The sequence below is a fragment of the Sebastes umbrosus genome, chromosome 15, assembly GCF_015220745.1.
Source record: "Sebastes umbrosus isolate fSebUmb1 chromosome 15, fSebUmb1.pri, whole genome shotgun sequence".
In the NCBI taxonomy this organism is placed as follows: domain Eukaryota; kingdom Metazoa; phylum Chordata; class Actinopteri; order Perciformes; family Sebastidae; genus Sebastes; species Sebastes umbrosus.
The window spans coordinates 32,533,690-32,558,840 of NC_051283.1; the positions used below are offsets into that span (position 1 = coordinate 32,533,690).

Below are 25,151 nucleotides of genomic sequence, written 5' to 3' on the forward strand. Positions count from 1 at the left end.
TCATCTCTCCCATGCTCCTGAACGCATCATCTCTCCCATGCTCCTGAACGCATCATGCTCCTGAACGCATCATCTTTCCCATCATGGTCTTGAACGCATCATCTCTCCCATGTTCCTGAATGCATCATGTCTCCCATGCTCCTGAACGCACCATGGTCTTGAGCGCTTCATCTCTCCCATGCTCCTGAACGCATCATGCTCCTGAACGCATCATGCTCCTGAACGCATCATCTCTCCCATGGTCCTGAACGCATCATCTCTCCCATCATGGTCTTGAACGCATCATCTCTCCCATGGTCCTGAATGCATCATCTCTCCCATCATGCTCCTGAACGCACCATCTCTCCCATGCTCCTGAACGCACCATCTCTCCCATGCTCCTGAACGCACCATCTCTCCCATGCTCCTGAACGCATCATGTGGTGCGCATGTGTGTGTGTTTCAGCAGATCAACAACATCAGCTGTTAGAGGACCAGCAGAGGACCCATCAGAGGACCCAGCAGAGGACCCAGCAGAGGACCCATCAGAGGACCCAGCAGAGGACCCAGCAGAGGACCCAGCAGAGGACCCTGCAGCAGTAATCTGAAGATAATCAGCAGTAGTAATCAGTACTCAGGTGAACTGAGAGTCTCATTCAGGTAATTGTCTTGTTGTTATCTCTCACTAATGTCTGATGGACTCGGTTGATGTTAAACTAGCTGGTGAAGCTACTGCAGTACTGCTGCTAGCTGTTAGCTGTTAGCTGCTAGCTGTTAGCTGTTAGCTGCTAGCTGTTAGCTGTTAGCTGCTAGGTGTTAGCTGTTAGCTCCTAGCTGCTAGCTGTTAGCTGATAGCTCCTAGCTCCTAGCTGCTAGCTGTTAGCTGCTAGCTGTTAGCTGATAGCTCCTAGCTGCTAGCTGTTAGCTGTTAGCTGCTAGCTGTTAGCTGTTAGCTGTTAGCTGCTAGCTGCTAGCTGTTAGCTGATAGCTGCTAGGTGTTAGCTGTTAGCTCCTAGCTGCTAGCTGTTAGCTGTTAGCTGCTAGCTGTTAGCTGTTAGCTGCTAGCTGTTAGCTGATAGCTCCTAGCTGCTAGCTGTTAGCTGCTAGCTGTTAGCTGCTAGCTGCTAGATGTTAGCTGATAGCTCCTAGCTGCTAGCTGTTAGCTCCTAGCTGCTAGCTGTTAGCTGTTAGCTGATAGCTCCTAGCTGCTAGCTGTTAGCTGTTAGCTCCTAGCTGCTAGCTGTTAGATGTTAGCTGCTAGATACATCCTGTTGATATGTTACTAATGTTAATAATGTAGTCAGTTACATCCTGTTGATATATTACTAATGTTACTAATGTTAATAATGTAGTCAGTTACATTCTGTTGATATATTACTAATGTTAATAATGTTACTAATGTTACTAATGTTAATAATGTAGTCAGTTACATCCTGTTGATACGTTACTAATGTTAATAATGTAGTTAGTTACATCCTGTTGATATGTTACTAATGTTAATAATGTAGTTAGTTACATCCTGTTGATATATTACTAATGTTACTAATGTTACTAATGTTAATAATGTAGTCAGTTACATCCTGTTGATATATTACTAATGTTACTAATGTTAATAATGTAGTTAGTTACATCCTGTTGATATATTACTAATGTTACTAATGTAGTTAGTTACATCCTGTTGATATATTACTAATGTTAATAATGTTAATAATGTTAATAATGTATACAGTTACATCCTGTTGATATATTACTAATGTTAATAATGTTACTAATGTTACTAATGTTAATAATGTAGTCAGTTACATCCTGTTGATATATTACTAATGTTAATAATGTTAATAATGTTAATAATGTTAATAATGTAGTCAGTTACATCCTGTTGATATATTACTAATGTTAATAATGTTAATAATGTTACTAATGTTAATAATGTTAATAATGTTACTAATGTTACTAATGTTAATAATGTAGTCAGTTACATCCTGTTGATATATTACTAATGTTAATAATGTTAATAATGTTAATAATGTTAATAATGTTAATAATGTAGTTAGTTACATCCTGTTGGTATGAATGTTAATAATGTTAATAATGTAGTCAGTTACATCCTGTTGATATATTACTAATGTTAATAATGTTACTAATGTTAATAATGTAGTCAGTTACATCCTGTTGATATATTACTAATGTTACTAATGTTAATAATGTTACTAATGTTAATAATGTTACTAATGTTAATAATGTTAATAATGTTACTAATGTTAATAATGTTAATAATGTTAATAATGTTAATAATGTTACTAATGTTAATAATGTTAATAATGTTAATAATGTAGTTAGTTACATCCTGTTGGTATGTTAATAATGTTACTAATGTTAATAATGTTAATAATGTAGTCAGTTACATCCTGTTGGTATATTACTAATGTTACTAATGTTACTAATGTTAATAATGTTAATAATGTTAATAATGTAGTCAGTTACATCCTGTTGGTATATTACTAATGTTACTAATGTTACTAATGTTAATAATGTTAGTAATGTTACTAATGTTACTAATGTTAATAATGTTACTAATGTTAATAATGTTAATAATGTTAATAATGTTACTAATGTTAATAATGTTAATAATGTTAATAATGTTAATAATGTTACTAATGTTAATAATGTAGTCAGTTACATCCTGTTGATATATTACTAATGTTAATAATGTAGTCAGTTACATCCTGCATGAAACAGCAAAGCCCAAACTTATTTTAAATTCCATTTCAATGATCTCATGGTTAAGGTATCTTCATTTGTAGTAGTATTTTGATAGTATTATATGTTTTAAAATACATTTTATTTAATTTCTCTTTTCAATATTTCAGAGATTCTTCCGCATACCACCAGTGGTACACGTACCATAGTTTGAGAACCACTGCTTTATATTAATAGAAGATTCTCAAAACCAGCAAAATTCACATTTGAGAAGCTGGACCAGAGAACGTTGTTGCTGATTAACTTACTATCGATCAATTAATCGATTAGTCGACTTGTCATAGCAGCTCGGGTCTCGTCTCCTACCGTTTCCTCTTCATGGTTGAACTCCGGTACAGATTATGGACAGACCCGGCTGACCGTGTGAATCAGTCATAGCAGCTCGTCCCTCGTCTCCTACCGTTTCCTCTTCATGGTTGAACTCCGGTACAGATTATGGACAGACCCGGCTGACCGTGTGAATCACAGACTGGTCTTTTCTAGTCATAGCAGCTCGTCCCTCGTCTCCTACCGTTTCCTCTTCATGGTTGAACTCCGGTACAGATTATGGACAGACCCGGCTGACCGTGTGAATCACAGACTGGTCTTTTCTAGTCATAGCAGCTCGTCCCTCGTCTCCTACCGTTTCCTCCTTCATGGTTGAACTCCGGTACAGATTATGGACGGACCCGGCTGACCTTGTGAATCAGTCATAGCAGCTCGTCTCTCGTCTCCTACCGTTTCCTCTTCATGGTTGAACTCCGGTGCAGATTATGGACGGACCCGGCTGACCGTGTGAATAACTGACCTGTCTTGTGTTTTCCAGGTGTGACTATGGGGAAGTTCTTTTCTCTTCTCCCTAAGCAGACGGGCCACGATGAGGGTCAGGATAGCCTGACCTCTCCTCTGGAGGACACCCAGACCGAGGACGGAAAGGGTGGAGACGTCTCCCAGTTTCCTTATGTGGAGTTCACAGGACGGGACAGTGTGACGTGTCCCACGTGTCAGGGCACTGGGAGGATCCCCAGAGGTAACACCACTGTGTTCATAGTCAACATGTTAGATAAGCATGCTGAAGACTCAACAGTTAGCCATCTGTCCTCCACAATATCCACTGATAGTGTGTATATATATATATATATATATATAATATAGTGATAATAATCCTTCAGTAAAGCAGGGGGATGATTAGACACACTTAGTTTAAAGAACAGCTGACAGTGACTCATCATTGATTTGTTTCAGGACAAGAGAATCAACTGGTGGCTTTGATTCCATACAGCGACCAGAGGCTGCGACCCAGGAGGACGTACGTACTTCTGTCTTTGTGTGTTCTTTCAGAGCCACTGACGTCGTTTAAGGTCTTAATAATGACAGCTTTACAGCTTTACATCAGTATTTGCATGTATATGTGTAGTTATACAAGTTTAGCAAACCCACTCAGAAATGATTGTTTGTGTTTAGAAAAGTGATAGTGACGGCTGGACTGTGTGCATTATTCTCATATAACTGTCCAGCTCTGAAGGACTGTAGCATTATACTGCTATTCTAAATTAAAATGCTTTGTCTTTATTAGATAATCTATTTAAACTACCAGCTATTAAAACCATTACATGGATTTTAACAAACATAAAACATCTATTAGAGGGAGGAGAGTAACGGAAAATAAAAGATTGATGGAAAATGAAACAAGAAAACTCAAGAAGAAGGTAATTGATTTTGTCAGAAGGGTTCTAATATATGAACTGACAACAGTTTCCTCATGAGGAGTTACGTGCTGAACTATCTCTCTGCAGTTATTTATTATCTGCCCAGTATTTCTGTGCCGTGTCTCTGGCTGTAGTGCACGTTACCAGTTATGGTTGGTGAGCACAGGGTCTGGTGTCGGTCTCCGTACCATCCTGGCTCATCATTTGCTGCAACGCAAAGTGACATCATCAAGCAAAGCACTGCATTGGTCAATCAAATACATTCCTGTAGATTCCTATTCATGTGGATTCCACTGTTCACCTGGTAGTTGTCAAGATGGAGGATAGAGGTGACACACGGTGATTTATGTTGCTGTAAATGAATATGTTTCATCTATAGAGTGATGTGACAACGTTGATACCGGCATAAAATACTGAGCGCCAACATTCTTCTATTCATTTAGAATATGACAGTCTGGTTAAAGCTCTGTAGCAGTTAGTAGTTTACAGTTTAGTAAAGAAATGATGTGGTTGTCTTGTTTCCTCCTCAGGAAGTTGTATGTCTCAGCGTCAGTGGCGCTCTGCCTGTTGCTGTCCAGTCTGGCTGTCTTTTTCCTCTTCCCTCGCTCCATCGATGTGTCCTACGTCGGGGTGAAGTCTGTTTTTGTCAGCTACGACCAAGACAAACGCAGCGTCTACCTCAACATCACGGTGAGCTCCAGCTTCAGTCAAAAATAGGACTGAATGATTGGATTTAAGGGCTTCAGTAAGGTTTCAATAGGACTAAATGATTGGATTTAAGGGCTTCAGTAAGGGTTCAATAGGACTGAATGATTGGATTTAAGGGCTTCAGTAAGGGTTCAATAGGACTGAATGATTGGATTTAAGGGCTTCAGTAAGGGTTCAATAGGACTGAATGTTTAGATTTAAGGGCTTCAGTAAGGGTTCAATAGGACTGAATGATTAGATTTAAGGGCTTCAGTAAGGGTTCAATAGGACTGAATGTTTAGATTTAAGGGCTTCAGTAAGGGTTCAATAGGACTGAATGTTTAGATTTAAGGGCTTCAGTAAGGGTTCAATAGGACTGAATGTTTAGATTTAAGGGCTTCAGTAAGGGTTCAATAGGACTGAATGTTTAGATTTAAGGGCTTCAGTAAGGGTTCAATAGGACTGAATGATTGGATTTAAGGGCTTCAGTAAGGGTTCAATAGGACTGAATGATTACAGAATGTATCTGAAAAAACAACGGATCACATCCAACCCAAACTGAGCCAGTAGGTGGGTTAATTCATAACAGCAGAGGTGAAATCAGCGTCTTTATGACATATGATATATGATATGATAACCCTAACCCTATTTATGATATTTATGATGGGGCACGATAGAGAAATGTCACTTGGGGGTGCAGATGACATATATAGTAGCTAATAATACAGACTTTTTTCATTGTCTATGTTCAGTTAGTTGTAAGAGAGGTAAAACAGACGGATTTAACTTAAAGCTTCTATTTTAATCATGCTTTTAATTAATTGTGATATTAAATCAGGTTAATTCACTCAGCACTAGTTGTCAAGCCTTTGGATTATATGACATACTTAATCAAATCAGTGGTTGAGATCGTACGTTAATACCGATCAGCTTCTGATTTAGAGGTTAAATGGTGACACCCCTCCCCCCCTTTAATATGTAGTGAAAGGGAAGCTGTAGCGTCCGCATCTTCTGTGATGTGACACATTTCAGAGTAAACCAAGATATAAACCCAGATATATCAGAAATCAACATGACATAACCTAGTAAACACAGCGTTTTGGTGGTATCATGAGTTAAAGAAACATGTGTCCTCCGTACTAATACTGATGAACTCTACTCCAGAACACTCTGAACATCACCAACAACAACTACTACTCCGTGGAGGTGGCCAACATCACAGCTCAGGTGCAGTTTGCCAAGACGGTGATCGGTAAATCTCGCATCAGTAACATGACTGCCATCAGTCCGCTGGACATGAAACAGGTAGAGTTCACCGTCTGTTCTCCAGTCAACCGTATATTTTTATATATATATATGTATATATATATATATACAGTATATATGTTTCTGAGCGGGGACAACTCTGACTCTTTGTTTCTGTTTCAGATTGATTATATGGTCCCCACCATCATCGCAGATGAGATGAACTACATGTAGTAAGTTACACAGTTATTGGTCATTTAACAACAATGGAAGTTGTTGCTCCTTCACGCCACACAAACATAGAACATATATACAAATATAGAATAGAATATATACAGTAATTTATATGCAAATCTGTATACACATACAGTATATACCTATAGAGAGACTTTGGTTTATAGTGGGAATGAGATTAAAAGGTAGAGGTATGGTAATGTGCACAACCAGCCCAACCGAACGTTGTATGTCTTATCTTAATGGACCCACATTCCACGTTTACTATCACTTGTTTTATTTTCCAGTGACTACTGCACTCTGCAAACCATCAAGGTCCACAACATCGTCGTCATGATGCAGTGAGTCCTGTTCCTTTATTCTAACCTTAATCTGAGAGTAGTGAGTGTTAATCTGAGAGTAGTGTGTGTTAACCTGAGAGTAGAGAGTGTTAATCTGTGAGTAGAGAGTGTTAATCTGAGAGTAGAGAGTTAATCTGAGAGTAGTGTGTGTTAATCTGTGAGTGTTAATCTGTGAGTAGAGAGTGTTAATCTGAGAGTAGTGTGTGTTAATCTGAGAGTAGAGAGTGTTAATCTGTGAGTAGTGTGTGTTAACCTGAGAGTAGTGAGTGTTAATCTGAGAGTAGTGTGTGTTAATCTGTGAGTAGAGAGTGTTAATCTGAGAGTAGAGAGTGTTGGTGGCTTCACCTCGGTCCTCTCCATCCTCTGCAGAGTGACCGTCACCACCACCTACTTTGGTCATGCGGAGCAGGTGTCTCAGGAGATGTACCAGTACGTGGACTGTGGAGGGAACACCACCTCTATCAGAGGGATGACCCAACCGTTCAGTCTCCCACATCCTGCTGAGTAACTGTCCTCTGTCCTCTGTCCTCCTGACCCTGGGAGCTAAAGCCTTCCATGGTTCACTGTGTTCCTCTTCTCCTCCACCTACAGTGTCTAACAACCAGAGTTTACTTCAGTTCCCACACTGAGATCAAATCGTGATGTTTCTTATGGAAGCACGTTGCATTCAGCAAAGAAAAAAAAACTATCTAGTAATAATTATAGCTTCTCATGTCCTCATTTTAAGATGCTAAACAATTATCTCACAGTTACAAGATTTATATCTTCTTACCACGATAAACAGTATGTGAGATGAGATCCATATCTCATCATTAGAACAGAAAACTCCTAAAATCTGCATCTTCTAGTTACAGTAAAACTGTTTACTGCAACCAGAAGAGACACCAGAGGGCGGAGCTAAGTACACTGAACACTTAAAGGGACTGTTTGTAACTTCTTCCGTGTCTCATGGTCTCTCGTGTGTCTCCGCTGTTCAGACTCAGACTCCAACACAAACTCCAGTGAAGCACCAAAACCTCTTGGTTGTATCTAGTGAAGCTGTTAAACAGTGTTGGTCGCGGTCGGAGGACGCGGGGGAGACCGTAGCTTTGGTCTCCAGAACCGGAGTCTCTGCTCCTCTGCTCCTCTGCCTGTCTTCACTCACACACCACGCTCCTTCTCTCTCTCTCTCTCCACCTCTCACGTGCATGCTGCTCACTCCACACTGCAGAAGAGTTAGTTTAGCTCTGAGAATATCTAGTGAATGTTCAGTGGACGTTTGTGCAGAAATAACTGCTGCAGCTCCTCCAGACCAACAGAGGTTTCCCGTGTCTTGTGAAGTGACGGGGCTCCGCAGAGAGAAACGTTATCGTCTCCGACCAAAACTCCGGCGTCTCCCCCGTTCCCTCCGGCCGCGGTCGGGAGGCTGAGGCGGGAAAAGCCAACACTAGGATCAGCATTGATTCATGGAGAGACCTTGGTCTGGTCAGCTAACATTACTGCCAAGCAGCTGAAATATAGAGTGATATTGTGCTTTTAGCTGACGTGTGTCTCCTCACTGTGTTGAGTGATGCTCCTTCATGTCTATGTAGAGCGAGCACAAGCGCCAGCAACCGGACGCCGACTTTAGTTGACCTAACGGACACAGGTGAAGCTGTTAACAAGACATTTCTGATTCTTACAAACAGGCCCTTTAAGTTATGTTCCAAAGATAACTAATTTGAAACTGATCAGGACTGATGAACATGATGAAAGTATAATTTATATAATTTAGTTTTGGTCCAACAGTGTTGAAGTGGCATCATCATTTCACTGTGACAGGATACTGTGTTATAACACCATAGATGATGGTTTATAACACAGTATTGTGTTATAAACCATCATCTATGGTTAATGCAAGAGGAGGGAACAGGAAGGCTATTTGTTAAAATAATAAATGTAGAGTTGAAAACTTGATGAATATTTTCCTACCAGACCATAATGCACTTTATGAGTATATTTAAATAGCAGCTTTATTAGCAGCTCCCAGGTCTCCACCATGGTGTTGGGCTCTATGGAGATAGAAGAGGTGTTGTTCCATTACAGGATTTAACTACTGCTGATCAGAGAGATAAACTCATGTTGTTCAGAATGTTTCTCTCTGACTGAACTCTGCTTTCAGTTGGTTTGATCGTTCATTACTATAGTTTATACATTTCAACTCTTTCTCTTTAACTTTGTAATGAAATGAAGGAACCAGCGTCTCATTTTAAAGATACGAGTGGAACATTGTTCTCTGCTTGCCAGCTAGGGTTAGGGTTAGGGTTAGGCCTAGGCCTGAACTCCTCTTTAGACTGAGGATCATATAGATCACTACATTAATGCTGCACAGGGTGTGGACAGAGCAGGAAGGCACCACTCGTTCTCACCACCGGGGGCGCTACTCTTTCATTAAAGAGGATTCATCACTTCAGAGGAGTCACATCTCTGACCGTCTCTGTAATTTTCAAATTGTTGGTGATGACTTTCCTGAAACATCGGTTCCTCTCCAGCCCGCTGTATTAACTCTTTAGGTTCTCAATATTTTAAAAGCTGTACAAAACTGGAGATCAAATTTCAAAGTATTTATTGTATTCAACACACGTTGCAGACCACTGAAGCCTTTTGGTGGCTAAATCATGAAGGGCCGTTTTGTTTTTTAAATTATTATCATAAGTAGTAGTATTTTTGCTATCATGTAGTATGTCCAACATTTCTTGAGTAAATCCTCATATCCTGCTGATACGTGTTTATCTGACGTCATCCTGTGGTTTAATGATCTTTATGACTTCACATGTTGATTTGCATATTAATTGTATTAATCATTACCTGTTCTACCTTACATGAAAATAAGCGCGCACTATTTTGTCCAGCATTTCACCTCATAATATATTTTGATGATGAAACATGTATATTTTTTCATCTTTGACCAGAAATCGGAGAGTTGTGTATTCACAGCATTCATGTCAAAATCCTGTAAATACTTTTGGGATTTAAAGAGAAGCACCTTGTTTTTATCCTCACATGCTCCATCAACAGTCCCTAAATACCTTTCAGTTTTAGACTCCTACCTCTAATATCATTCTATTCTGTTGGTCTCTAATATCATTCTATTCTGTTGGTCTCTAATATCATTCTATTCTGTTGGTCTCTAATATCATTCTATTCTGTTGGTCTCTAATGTCATTCTATTCTGTTGGTCTGTAATATCATTCTATTCTGTTGGTCTCTAATGTCATTCTATTCTGTTGGTCTCTAATATCATTCTATTCTGTTGGTCTCTAATATCATTCTATTCTGTTGGTCTCTAATGTCATTCTATTCTGTTGGTCTCTAATATCATTCTATTCTGTTGGTCTCTAATGTCATTCTATTCTGTTGGTCTGTAATATCATTCTATTCTGTTGGTCTCTAATGTCATTCTATTCTGTTGGTCTCTAATATCATTCTATTCTGTTGGTCTCTAATGTCATTCTATTCTGTTGGTTTCTAATGTCATTCTATTCTGTTGGTCTGTAATATCATTCTATTCTGTTGGTCTGTAATATCATTCTATTCTGTTGGTCTCTAATGTCATTCTATTCTGTTGGTCTCTAATGTCATTCTATTCTGTTGGTTTCTAATGTCATTCTATTCTGTTGGTCTCTAATATCATTCTATTCTGTTGGTTTCTAATATCATTCTATTCTGTTGGTTTCTAATGTCATTCTATTCTGTTGGTCTCTAATGTCATTCTATTCTGTTGGTCTCTAATATCATTCTATTCTGTTGGTCTCTAATGTCATTCTATTCTGTTGGTCTCTAATGTCATTCTATTCTGTTGGTCTCTAATGTCATTCTATTCTGTTGGTTTCTAATGTCATTCTATTCTGTTGGTTTCTAATGTCATTCTATTCTGTTGGTCTCTAATGTCATTCTATTCTGTTGGTCTCTAATGTCATTCTATTCTGTTGTTTTCTAATGTCATTCTATTCTGTTGGTCTCTAATATCATTCTATTCTGTTGGTCTCTAATGTCATTCTATTCTGTTGGTTTCTAATGTCATTCTATTCTGTTGGTCTCTAATGTCATTCTATTCTGTTGGTCTCTAATGTCATTCTATTCTGTTGTTTTCTAATGTCATTCTATTCTGTTGGTCTCTAATGTCATTCTATTCTGTTGGTCTCTAATGTCATTCTATTCTGTTGGTCATTATTGACAGTAACTGTTTATTGTGGGAGCATGAATAAAGTTTTAAAACAGGATTATCTGCTATCTGAGTTTTATTACATTTTACATTAGATTCTAAAAATGATCCAACCTAAAAACCTAAAACCGGCCCAGTGTTGACAACTCTTCTCCAGTGAAAGCAACTAGCAGCACCAGCTGCTAACCAGCTGCTAACTAGCTGCTAACTAGTTGCTAACTAGCTAATACCTAGCTGCTAACCAGCTGCTAACTAGCTAATAACTAGCTGCTAACTAGCTGCTAACCAGCTGCTAACTAGCTAATAACTAGCTGCTAACTAGCTAATACCTAGCTGCTAACTAGCTAATACCTAGCTAATAACTAGCTGCTAACTAGTTAATACCTAGCTAATAACTAGCTGCTAACTAGCTAATAACAGCTGCTAACCAGCTGCTAACTAGCTAATACCTAGCTAATAACTAGGTGCTAACTAGCTAATAACCAGCTGCTAACTAGCTAATACCTAGCTGCTAACCAGCTGCTAACTAGCTAATAACTAGCTGCTAACTAGCTGTTAACCAGCTGCTAACTAGCTAATAACTAGCTGCTAACTAGCTAATAACTAGCTGCTAACTAGCTAATACCTAGCTGCTAACCAGCTGCTAACCAGCTGCTAACTAGCTAATACCTAGCTAATAACTAGCTGCTAACTAGCTAATAACCAGCTGCTAACCAGCTGCTAACTAGCTAATACCTAGCTAATAACTAGGTGCTAACTAGCTAATACCTAGCTGTTAACCAGCTGCTAACTAGCTGCTAACTAGCTAATACCTAGCTGCTAACCAGCTGCTAACTAGCTAATACCTAGCTGCTAACCAGCTGCTAACTAGCTAATAACTAGCTAATAACTAGCTAATAACTAGCTGCTAACCAGCTGCTAACTAGCTAATACCTAGCTGCTAACCAGCTGCTAACTAGCTGCTAACTAGCTAATACCTAGCTGCTAACCAGCTGCTAACTAGCTAATACCTAGCTGCTAACCAGCTGCTAACTAGCTGCTAACTAGCTAATACCTAGCTGCTAACCAGCTGCTAACTAGCTAATACCTAGCTGCTAACCAGCTGCTAACTAGCTAATACCTAGCTGCTAACTAGCTAATAACTAGCTGCTAACCAGCTGCTAACTAGCTAATACCTAGCTAATAACTAGCTGCTAACTAGCTAATAACTAGCTGCTAACTAGCTAATACCTAGCTGCTAACCAGCTGCTAACTAGCTGCTAACTAGCTAATACCTAGCTAATAACTAGCTGCTAACTAGCTAATAACTAGCTGCTAACCAGCTGCTAACTAGCTGCTAACTAGCTAATACCTAGCTAATAACTAGGTGCTAACTAGCTGCTAACTAGCTAATACCTAGCTAATAACTAGGTGCTAACTAGCTGCTAACTAGCTGCTGCAGGGATTTGGCAGGAACAGGTTTGGTTATTAGCAAATTAATAATAAATAATATAATTATTAATATTAATAAAAATGATCAATAAACATTAATAATAAATGGGGCACCACCCTGGAATCAGGGACCAATAACCAAAACGTTTATATAGTCTCATTAAATATACTAAACTATCAATTTGGAACGTTGATTAATAATTAAATTAATAACTATAACCAAAATAGATAGTAAAGGTTGAAGGATATCGGAGTTCTTGACATAGCAGAGGTTGGCATTATTCACTCTTGTGCAACATTAAACAGACCAGCATGTATATTCCACAAACATTTATTTACAAGATTATAAAGGTTTAAAACACAATATTAACCTAACTAAATAACTAAACTAAACAAACAAAGTGTGTGTGAGAGAGAGAGAGAGAGAGAGAGAGAGAGAGAGAGAAGATAGCTTCTTGTCTCAAGATGTCTGCCTACAGACAAAATGGCCAGCACTGTAAAACTACAAAGATGGCGGGATCAAAGATGGCCGCCAACATGTCACCACATGGCCTCTTTGTTCTTCGGAGCACATGTGCTCAGGAAGGACAGAGAGGGGGGGTGATGTGGGGGTTAAGATTATCTGAAGTTGTATGTTTATGTTTAACTAATTCACAGATTATGTATGTGATTTTAATGTGTGTTAGATAATGCAGTGGGTTAGAAAAGATGGTTAGTTTGCATGCAAGACCTTGTCTATGTGAAGCATAAACTAAACACATCAGATGTGGCGAAGCCAGCTACCCAGATATCTTAACTACAAATAATATCACACAGTCAAACTCAATGAATAACATTAAACCAAATCAATACAAGTACATTCTAGAAATCAAAGTTGAACAGTCTTGCTCAGCCATGTGTAATTGCTACTGCTAAGGTAAGCCCAGTACGTTACTAATCCATGGAAGAAAAGGGTTTGTAATTCCATGTGTTGAAGTTGTGGTTCCAAGTCAAAGATGTCGTCTTTGCTGTGCTCAAATCAAGTTATGCAGATTGGAGGAGGCTGATCGCTCCAATACTTTCTTCCCAACAGCTTGATAGCTTGGTGCTAACTTCCTTGCAGTTGTGGCTTGAAGTTAGTAGGTAAAAAGGCAGGCTCTCGCGTCTTCTGCCTTAGAAGTTCCTTGTGTTCCTATGGCTGTTTCCTAACAGGCCATAGATCAGAGCAGCAGCTCACCTCCACAGGTCAGGAGGTGAGGAGAAGGAGCAGAAAGAGAAGGAACAAAGAGATTCCTCTGGTTTTGTCCTGAGTGAATTTCACACCTATGTGTGAATGCTACAGTAGCCAATGGCTACTGAGCTGAGTCCACAGTCTGAATATACCTGTATTCACCTGTCTGTCTGTCTGAATATACCTGTATTCACCTGTCATTCTGTCTGAATATACCTGTATTCACCTGTCTGTCTGAATATACCTGTATTCACCTGTCTGTCTGTCTGAATATACCTGTATTCACCTGTCATTCTGTCTGAATATACCTGTATTCACCTGTCTGTCTGAATATACCTGTATTCACCTGTCTGTCTGTCTGAATATACCTGTATTCACCCTCTGACTGAAACAACAGGTAACAGTTTGGGTCCATGTTTACTTCCTGTCAGCTGATGTTATTCACATCCACTGCAACAGGAAATAAACTGGGAAACATTTAGAATGTTTATGTTTAAATCTGTGTAATGATCTATATAATATATATATATTGTATATTTGTGACATCACAAATGGACAGAAATCCTGACGGCTTGTTTCAAACGCACAGTTTCTGAATACGGGCTGTGCGTATTTCTCCGTATGTTGAGCGATTTGATAGTTTAACAGTATTTATATAAAGCACTTAAACCTGCTTTATAATATAAAAGACATGAAAATCTCACTTTTTACAATCTGGGAGCTTTAATATTAGTTATTATTATATCAGTGCTGTGTAATGTGAAAGTCTCTCGTGATGAACCTTCAACACATTATCACAGTGAGTTCTCCTCTCTCACCAACCTCCAACAGAGAGGTAGGCAAACCACATCATTGTTGGTGTGTATAATTGATTTTAATATATTGTAAAAAACATAAATAAACAATATATTCATTAATTCAACAGTTATTTTTATATGTGTATGTTTGTGTGTGTTTATGTATTGAAATGTAATTATTTTTATATTTAGCTCTTTGTTTTCTTTCTTTCACCATGTGAGCTGAAAAGCTCAATTCATTTGAGTTCATGAGTATTTGAGGATCCTGATGTGTGTTACATGTGGACACACCCAGTTTGTGTGTGTGTGTGTGTGTGTGTGTGTACAGCAGCTACACACAGGAACAGAGCAGTAGTGTGTTCTAGCTCTCAGCCGCTCCACCCTCATCCTCCTCCAGCAGACATGGTGCTCCACCCTCATCCTCCGAGCCTAACAGCAGCCTGACAGCAGCCTAACAGCAGCCTAACAACAGCCTGGCAGCAGCCTGACAGCAGCCTAACAACAGCCTGACAGCAGCCTGACAGCAGCCTGACAGCAGCCTAACAGCAGACATGGTGCTCCACCACCAAGAGTTCACCAACGCAGGGAAGACGGCCGGCCTGCAGATCTGGAGGGTCGAGAGTCTGGAGCTGGTTCCTGTTCCAGAGAGCTTGTGTGGGAACTTTTACACTGGAGATGCTTACGTGATTCTCTCCACTGTCAGACAGAAGAACAGCTTCTTCTACCACCTGCACTACTGGCTGGGTAAGTGAGGGAAGACATGAAGTCAACTTCTCACTCAGATGAAGGGAAACGATGTTAACTGGATGTAATAAGAGTCAGGAGATGGTCATTAAGAGATATGTAGAACATCAGACTCTAAACAACCACTCAGGAGCTTCCTCAGACTCGTCTTAAGGAAACAATAGAGACGGATATAGTTATTATCTTTATGTTATCATGCTAGAGTCAAACTCAGTGGTGTTATAACTGTTTTTTCAGATTTAAATATTAAAGAGGTAGATTCAAGAGTTTTATTTGTCACGTACTCAGCGACCACTCAGTGGCAGTGCTCACGAGATTGTGCAAAACATCAACTATACAAATATTTTTAAAATGTAATAAAGATTGTAGGGACAATGGCAATATTCACAGTGAGAGGGGTCTATATACAATATGGAATATAAATATTTAGGTGCTGCACACGTCGACGTGTTTGAGCTGTAAACTAAATGATATGACTGAACTGTGATGAAACACATCAGTGTTTGGCTGCTAAGAGAGTCGACTGTTCGGGACGAATCTACATCATGAAGTCGATGTTAAAGGTGCTAAATACGGGATCGGGAGCATTTCTATTGCCTCTCAACGGCTCTCAACGTGGCGACGGTGCTAACCGTGCTAACCGTGCTAACGGTGCTAACAACGTAGTGCTGACAGAGATAACAGTGTTTACCTGTCAGGACGGCGTTATCACCTGGAACCGCCGTATGAGAGCGGTACAGAGCGGTGGCCGTGAGCTAGCCAGTGGGGCACGCTCACGTGCACTAACATGCATTAAAAGCACGAGCGGCCGACCCGGCGATGTCAACAAAGCACAGAGAAGCTCTGATTACAACACACACACAGAGGGAGCGAGACTTCATTCTCTGCTCAGGTAGAGCCCCCCCGTCCCTCTTTAACATTGTTCAGATGTTTCAGAGTTCTGCAGCGGGTGGAGTCTGGCTCGGGGCTCGGGGCTCGGGGCTCACACCTGGAGATGAAATTACACTTTAACAGGTGAACTTTTCCAGTCTGACTGGTCCTTCAGCCAGAGACTCCTCCTGGCATGCAGTCAGTCAGAGTGACACAACAACAGCCTGACGACGACCCTACAACACTATATATACAGTATATATACTACAACACTATACTGTATATACTACAACACTACAGATACATATATATACTACAACACTATATTCATTAGTTTGTTTTTTAAAATGATTCTGTTGAACCACAATCCAAAAGCAATGTCTGATTTACATTAGTTAATTTTCAGTACATTTTTATTTATTATTACTTTTGTCAGTTTCCAGTTATTTCAGTGACCATTGTGGGTTTTTCTTTCTTTAACGGAAGGGTACCAACAATTTTGTCCACGTCTGTATATGTATATACTACAATACTATATATGTATATACTACAATACTATATATATATACTACAACACTATATATACTGTATATATATACTACAACACTATATATATATATACTACAACACTATAGATACAGTATATACTACAACACTATATATATATATATACTACAACACTATAGATAAAGTATATACTACAACACTATATAGATATATATTCTACAGCACTATATATATATATACTACAACACTATATATATATGTATATATATATACATATATATATATATACTACAACACTATAGATACAGTATATACTACAACACTATGTATATACTACAACACTATAGATATATATATACTACAACACTATATATATATATATACTACAACACTATATATATATATATATATATATACTACAACACTATATATACAGTATATACTACAACACTATAGATATACACTCACCAGCCACTTTATTAGGTACACCTTGCTAGTACCGGGTGGTCTTCATCAGCTTCCAGGTTGGATGTGTTGTGCGTTCAGAGATGGTATTCTGCATACCTTGGTTGTAACGAGTGATTATTTGAGTTACTGTTGCCTTTCTATCATCTCCAACCACTCTGCCCATTCTCCTCTGACCTCTGACATCAACAAGGCATTTCCGTCCACACAACTGCCGCTCACTGGATCTGTTCTCTTGTTGGGACCATTCTCTGTAAACCCTAGAGATGGTTGTGGTGAAAATCCCAGTAGATCAGCAGTTTTTGAAATACTCAGACCAGCCCGTCTGGCACCAACAACCATGCCACGTTCAAAGTCACTTAAATCCCCTTTCTTCCCCATTCTGATGCTCGGTTTGAACTTCAGCAAGTCGTCTTCACCACGTCTAGATGATGTAATGCATTGAGCTGCTGCCATGTGATTGGCTGATTAGCTATTTGTGTTAACAAGCAATCGAACAGGTGTGCCTAATAAAGTGGCCGGTGAGTGTATATACTACAACACTATACTGTATATATATACTACAACACTATAGATGGAAAAATACATCCCCAGAATGAAACCTTTTAGATGAAGTAAATGCATTCTATTGTAACCCATAGCCGTACATTAATTTATGTATTTATACTAATGTTGCCTGAATTGATAAAAAGATTAGTATCAAGTATCAAGTCTGACAACTACCAGTAATTATTATTAAGTAAAACTTTGGTTCACCCAAACCTCCCCGGTAGTATCTAATCATTATTATTTAATATCTGTCTCTGATATTTGTATTACAACTACTTTGGTTGTGTTGAATTTAAAATGTAATGTGTCGACGCTGTGAGCAGCGTGAACGTGGTTAAAGCTTACTGAAGCTCAGAGAGTCCTGGAGCTGAACGTGAAACGAGGGATGTTGATATCGATGTTCTCTAACTTTGTTTTAGCCGTCAGGGTCGGACAGGAAGTCGTTATTAATACTGAATGACTTCAGGGCATGCTATAACCTGTGTGTACACCAGAGCACCTAAAGGGTCCTGAGACCTCGTTCAGAAAATGAGATGTGATTACGCAGCACGTAAGAGAAAACACTGAAGAGGCTCATGGAGAACATATTTATAATTACTGTTGTTATATTCAGAGCGTTTTCTGTGGCGTCAGCAAACCTCTTTACTTGTGCTCAGGAAATACCACAGAGTGCTGCTGGTTTTATAAGATCATGTGTTGTAACCTTCTAATGGACAGCAGCTTTAACGTGGATAGTCACAGTCAGGATTTACCACCTGCCCAGAGGAGCTTTAGTAGAACTGGTTCTGGTTCTGGTTCTGGTTCTGGTTCTGGTTCTGGTTCAGGGAGATCTGGGCTCTTTTTAAGGGCTGCTCCTGTCATGTTCCTGGGTTTTTGTAGTTTGTTTCCTGTTTTATTTTGAAAATTCACCCCTCTTGTGTCTCTTCCTGCCTTTTTTTGTTTCCCGCCTTTTTGTGAGGCTGTATTCGAAACCGCATACTATACTAGTAGTACGTACTGATTTGGCCAAAATGTAGTATGTAGTATGCAGTATGCGAACAAAAGCAAAATCTACAGTATGCCAAAAATACCCGGATGACGTACTGATTTGGAAAAATTCTCCAGTATGCATCGGACCAGTTTATCTCGCCTACTGTATCCCACAATGCAAAGCGCCGGAACAGCACAGGCTACGGGTACAAAAACAGCAGCCAAAAGCTGCTCGTTTTTTACGTTTTTTGTAGCCATTTCATCACTAAACTCACTTCTGAAAGTTTTTGAGGCGAGAAATCAACTGTGTAGATTATTAGTATCGGCAGTTTTACGAAGTTAGATGGCGAATCGAACATTTGTTCCACCGTTGTCGGAGTTTAGAAGCTTCACAGAATACCGTGACAGCCAGTGAGCGCCTGCCCGGGTCGCTGCCAGCAAGCCGGGTAGTCACGCTCAGAGACCGCTATGAGCTGCTGGAGCTCACTCCGGTCTCGTAGACAAGAGGCTTTTATTTCCTTGTTGACGGATAGTTTGTTTAAATATCACAACACAGATGTCCATTATAAATTAACAGGAACCTGTGTTTATTTGCCTTTTTTCGAGTGAAAAAGTTCCACAATCGCCCGCGGGCGTAGCTTGCTGGAGAGCCGGCCAGTGACGCTCACAGAGCGGCTGCAGAGCAGCAGAGTGGCGAGGGAAAGAGCAGCTTCTGACGGGGCAGAGAGATTCCTGATGAGACAACATGACACTTTTTTAACATTTCTCTAATATCTGGAGGGAGATCAGTCCTTTTGCTGCAACTGAAAAAGCAGTTTGAGTAAAGTAAATGTTGTGGATGAATGTTTTATATTTCCCGTCTCTCCTCGTTGATGATCCTGTTTGTCGGACTTCTTTATGAGCTGTCAGAATAAATAGTTTAAACCTGCAGTATCTTATAAAGTAAACAAGCATAACATAAACAACAAAATCAAAGTTGTATTTTTTGATAATATTGTAATAGTGGTACAAGTTTGTTTTTTTGTCCTGTGCTTTAAGAGCTGGTTTGAAGGTTTAAGCCTCGTCTAGCATACTGCTAAATACATCACTTTAACTGTCACATACTGCATACTACTGAGGAACGCAGTATACATTATGTACTGCATACTGCGCTCCTCAGTAGTATGCAGTATGCGGTTTCGAAAACAGCCTGAGTATCTGCCTCGCCCTGATTAGTTCCACCTGTGTCTAATCAGCCAGGTGTGTTTAGTCCCTCAGTGTCAGCTTGTGTTCCTCGTGTGTCTCCTGTAATCCTGCCAGTGTTCCTCGTGTCTTCCGTGACCAGTTTAAAAATTAAAGCTCGCTCTTTGTTATATTTATCTGTCTGCCAGAGGTCTGTAGTACGAAGCCAGTTCATCATCTCCAGGGTATCTTCATCATCTCCAGGGTATCTCCTGGTTATCTGGCTTCACTAACTCTAACAACAGAGATGAAACTAAGCGGTCCTACGAAGCTGGTTATCAACTCAGTGAATCAACCCAGAGGTTCTCAGTCTGGCTGTGAGCGCGTTCACATGAACGGAGCGAAGTTAGCAGCATCTGACCAATCACAGACATGGACAGGTCTACAGACCAATCACAGACATGGACAGGTCTACAGACCAATCACAGACATGGACAGGTCTACAGACCAATCACAGACATGGACTGGTCTACAGACCAATCACAGACATGGACTAGTCTACAGACCAATCACAGACATGGACTAGTCTACAGACAAATCACAGACATGGACTAGTCTACAGACCAATCACAGACATGGACAAGTATACAGACCAATCACAGACATGGACTAGTCTACTGACCAATCACAGACATGGACATGTCTACAGACCAATCACAGACATGGACTAGTCTACTGACCAATCACAGACATGGACTAGTCTACTGACCAATCACAGACATGGACTAGTCTACAGACCAATCACAGACATGGACTAGTCTACTGACCAATCACAGACATGGACTAGTCTATTGACCAATCACAGACATGGACAGGTCTACTGACCAATCACAGACACGGACAAGTCTACAGACTAATCACAGACATGGACCAGTCTACAGACCAATCACAGACATGGACTAGTCTACTGACCAATCACAGACATGGACTAGTCTACAGACCAATCACAGACATGGACTAGTCTACTGTCAGCAGACAGACAGGCAGAGAGACGTTTAACAGAGGAAGAGTGAACTATATTAGACAGATATGAAGAAGTTAAACTCTTAATCAGACTAACAGTAACAGTTGAAGCTGCCAGATGCAGGAAAGTGATGGTGAAAGAAAAATCTCCAGATGTGTGAATGCGTAAATTAACAGATTTATTAATTTAACGGAACACTCAACAGTCAAATATAGTCGTCTAGATATAAATAGCTTTTAAATGTATAACGGATGACTATTACACCTAATCATACCCAGTAACAATGAGATGGCGTGTTTGACTATTTCAACCTTCTTTCAGCTGCGTCCTCGTCTCCGGCGGTGTGAAACGGACTCAAGAGGAAGTGAAAATAATAAATATAAAAATATATTTCAAAGCAGTAAACACCCACAGCATAAATCCAGCTGTCCTTCCTGCATCTGTCAGTTTAAACTGAGTTGTGTTTAGTCTGATTATGACGGTAACTTATTCATATGTGTGTAATATTATCTTACGATCACCACACTGAGCTCTGATTGGTCAGTAGGAGGTGCTTTTATACGAGTTGATCTCTGATCTGGAACATAACCTTCTCCGGAGCAGGTCAGCTGTTCAGCATCAGTTACCATGGCGATCTACCCAGCATCAGTTACCATGGTGATCTACCCCGGTAAGAAGTGATCCATCTTCGTAGGACGGAGAACCCTGAAGGGTTAACCCTGAAGTTACCTCACTAACCCCAAATCCTGCTTCGTAGTACAGACCTCTGGTCTTTCTGCGTTTGGGTCCTCCTCTTAAACAAAAACCTCACAACTCCATCAGTTTTAAACATGGAAATAAATTTACCTGTCATAATGAGCCCTACTCGGGCTGTGACAACAGTTCTATTATTATATATATTTATATCTCCTGACTGAGACTCATTAGCTTTAGTTAGAAAGTTAGAAATAAATAAAGTCAGAGATTCTTCAACAACAACAAAAGAAGCTATTTCATACATTTATATATTTATATCAATCTAGCAAATAACATTATATTGGAATTAGTTATCAGGCTTTTCAAATTCCCAGTGGCTTGACAGAGACCTAAAGATGAACGTATCAATATTTTGTCTCCTCTGGATTTTGGCAGCTGGACTGTGAGAAATAATAGTGTCCACATTTTACTCACAACACTGTAAAAGGTTAGAAGTGTTTCGGTCAGTGAGTGCTTCCTTCCTTCAGTACTGAAACGCTCTCCGTTTCCTCTGAGAGGAGAAAGTCAGTATGACTAAGATGTTTTCTTGCTCTTTCTCTCCGTCTGAGAACCCATCAGCATGAATCATTAACCATCACACACTTCCTTCCTGTCACACTGGACCGCAAAAACATCAAGCAGAGTGGCTGTCAAAACCTGTTCTCATATCTGCCAACGTGCACTACAGCCTGAAACACTACAGGCTGAAACACTACAGCCTGAAACACTACAGGCTGAAACACTACAGCCTGAAACACTACAGGCTGAAACACTACAGCCTGAAACACTACAGCCTGAAACACTACAGGCTGAAACACTACAGCCTGAAACACTACAGGCTGAAACACTACAGCCTGAAACACTACAGGCTGAAACACTACAGGCTGAAACCCTACAGGCTGAAACACTACAGGCTGAAACACTACAAACTGAAACACTACAGCCTGAAACTATACAGGCTGAAACACTACAGCCTGAAACACTACAGGCTGAAACACTACAGGCTGAAACACTACAGCCTGAAACACTACAGGCTGTAACACTACAGCCTGAAACACTACAGGCTGAAACACTACAGGCTGAAACACTACAGCCTGAAACACTACAGTCTGAAACACTACAGCCTGAAACACTACAGGCTGTAACACTACAGCCTGAAACACTACAGCCTGAAACACTACTATTTTGTTAAGGTTTACCTACAGCAATATAATTGTAATGATATAAATCTGAAACATGGTAGTGGCAGGAAATCAGAGAATGAACTGTAGTGACCTGATTAGAAGGCAGCCATGTGATACACACAGTGTCTGACGCTGCAGCCTGAAGACTGTTCTGTGGTCAGACCGACGTCTCACAGAGGACATCCAGTTGTTCCTCATGTCTGAAGTAGAGTCAGGATCTGAAGACTGTTCTGTGGTCAGACCGACGTCTCAGAGAGGAAATCCAGTTGTTCCTCATGTCTGAAGTAGAGTCAGGATCTGAAGACTGTTCTGTGGTCAGACCGACGTCTCAGAGAGGACAACCGGTTGTTCCTCATGTCTGAAGTAGAGTCAGGATCTGAAGACTGTTCTGTGGTCAGACCGACGTCTCACAGAGGACATCCAGTTGTTCCTCATGTCTGAAGTAGAGTCAGGATCTGAAGACTGTTCTGTGGTCAGACCGACGTCTCAGAGAGGACATCCGGTTGTTCCTCATGTCTGAAGTAGAGTCAGGATCTGAAGACTGTTCTGTGGTCAGACCGACGTCTCACAGAGGACATCCGGTTGTTCCTCATGTCTGAAGTAGAGTCAGGATCTGAAGACTGTTCTGTGGTCAGACCGACGTCTCAGAGAGGACATCCGGTTGTTCCTCATGTCTGAAGTAGAGTCAGGGTTTCTCTTCTTCCAGCACGGAGGAGGGAAACAGTCTGAAGAGGTCAAAACTCCAGCAACACTTTTGACCTGTTATGTTTTAGTATTCAGCTGTGGAAACTTCTTCATTTAGACATATTTATTATTTGAAGCTTTTAGTCCTACTTTAGTTGTATTTTGGACGCAGCTATGAGTGATGTTTCAGGGAAAACTCTGTCCTGGGCTTCAGGTATCTAACTTGTGTCTGATCCCTGTCCTAAATAAGGAAGCTTTGTTTCTTGTAAAAACTTCAATCAGGTGCATGAACTCTAAATGAACTTAACCTAATTACTGATGTGCACGTACATGCAGTGAATGGACATGTGATTCCATGAACATTCAGTGGTGTCGCTCAGCAAATGCACTAATGAAGAATGGATTGTCGTAAATTGATAAATCCATAATTCCCCATTGCCTGTCTTTTGAGCCTGTGCTTGTTCTTTAAAGGAAAGGAGTGCAGCCAGGATGAGAGCACCGCCGCGGCCATCTTTACTGTGCAGTTGGACGACCACCTGGGAGGAAAGCCGGTCCAGTACCGAGAACTGCAGGGAATCGAGTCAACAGCCTTCAGCAGCTACTTCAAGGGAGGGATCACCTACAAGGTACAGATCATATTCAGGTCATGGTGCTACTCCCTAACCCTGAGGGTAGTGCTGGAGGAAAGGTCATGGTGCTACACCCTAACCCTAACCCGGACTCAGCGTGGCACAAAGTACCTGACGGGCCAGATGGTTTGTTACTCAGAACCATCCGAGAAGCCGTTATGGGAAACTGTTTGGAAAAGAGCGGGCTCTTTCAGAAAATACTTGACAGGTCATTGGATGAACCATCTGCCAATCAAACTCTTGCCTGGAGAGTGCCTAGAGTATCATGAATGTTATATTTTAGTGTATTTATAGTTACGATGGAAGTCCAAGAGTAGTAGAAGACATCCAGCTGCATCACTGTCTGTGGGTTCTTGGTTTTAATGCTGATATTGACTTTGAAATTAAAATTTTATTCTAGACAAGGATGATTATCTTATTCTTTCTTTTTATTGTATCTCCATTGTATACTCCATGATAAAATAGTTTAGTTTACTTATAATTTATTCATATTCCTTAGCTTCTTACCTTTCAAAAGAGACCAGATATATACATATAAGCTTTATGGTTGAGGAGCTAGTCCCGATTCATTTTGGGTCGTTATTTTAGTTTTTCTTTCCGAGGAATAGGGCGGGATACTGTTTCAGTTGGTGTTCCAATCTGACAAGTGAAACTCTGGAAAAACACTTGATTATGTTCTTACAATTACAATTACTTTCTTGCCATTTTAAGGAAAAAGATGAACCAATTAACTAATGTTATATTAGCGATCTGAGAGCTCCAATGGAAGAAATATTGACATTAGGATTGTTTTTTCAACTGGAGCATCACGACTTAATCACAGCAGCGTGATAGTTGGCTACAGGGAACAGAACGACAGGTTCGAGGGGTTGACGGTTGACGGTGTTCTCTGCCCCTCAGACAGGAGGTGTGGCCTCAGGTTTCCACCATGTGGTCACCAATGAGCTTTCAGCACAGAGACTCCTCCACATCAAGGGCCGGCGGGTCGTCAGGGCCACCCAGGTCCGTCTCAACTGGACGAGCTTCAACAGCGGAGACTGCTTCATCGTTGACCTCGGAGACGTAAGGACACGGT

The 25,151-nt window shown here is 40.3% G+C and overlaps 2 protein-coding genes across 3 annotated transcripts in view; both read left to right on the forward strand.

The window, feature by feature from the left end:
* Positions 1 to 398: 398 nt before the first annotated feature.
* Positions 399 to 7,689, forward strand: tmem106bb (transmembrane protein 106Bb). 2 transcript variants are annotated; one of them, XM_037795195.1, is made up of 8 exons: positions 399 to 617; positions 3,545 to 3,748; positions 3,964 to 4,027; positions 4,958 to 5,117; positions 6,279 to 6,419; positions 6,543 to 6,592; positions 6,881 to 6,934; positions 7,304 to 7,689. In XM_037795195.1, exons 2-8 carry the CDS (start codon positions 3,553 to 3,555, stop codon positions 7,440 to 7,442), a joined length of 804 nt encoding a protein of 267 aa, XP_037651123.1. In that variant the 5' UTR covers positions 399 to 617; positions 3,545 to 3,552; the 3' UTR covers positions 7,443 to 7,689. The 2 variants fall into 2 exon arrangements, with proteins under 2 accessions (XP_037651123.1, XP_037651122.1); XM_037795194.1 differs by having other exon boundaries at positions 401 to 639.
* Positions 7,690 to 14,910: 7,221 nt separating this feature from the next.
* The window catches only part of scin (scinderin), a 32,709-nt gene continuing 22,468 nt past the window's right edge, over positions 14,911 to 25,151 (forward strand). The window contains exons 1-3 of the mRNA XM_037795887.1: positions 14,911 to 15,299; positions 23,919 to 24,073; positions 24,977 to 25,138. Of these exons, the coding sequence (XP_037651815.1) occupies positions 15,107 to 15,299; positions 23,919 to 24,073; positions 24,977 to 25,138 (510 nt within the window). The 5' untranslated portion in view covers positions 14,911 to 15,106. The remainder of the gene's footprint in view (positions 15,300 to 23,918; positions 24,074 to 24,976; positions 25,139 to 25,151) is intronic.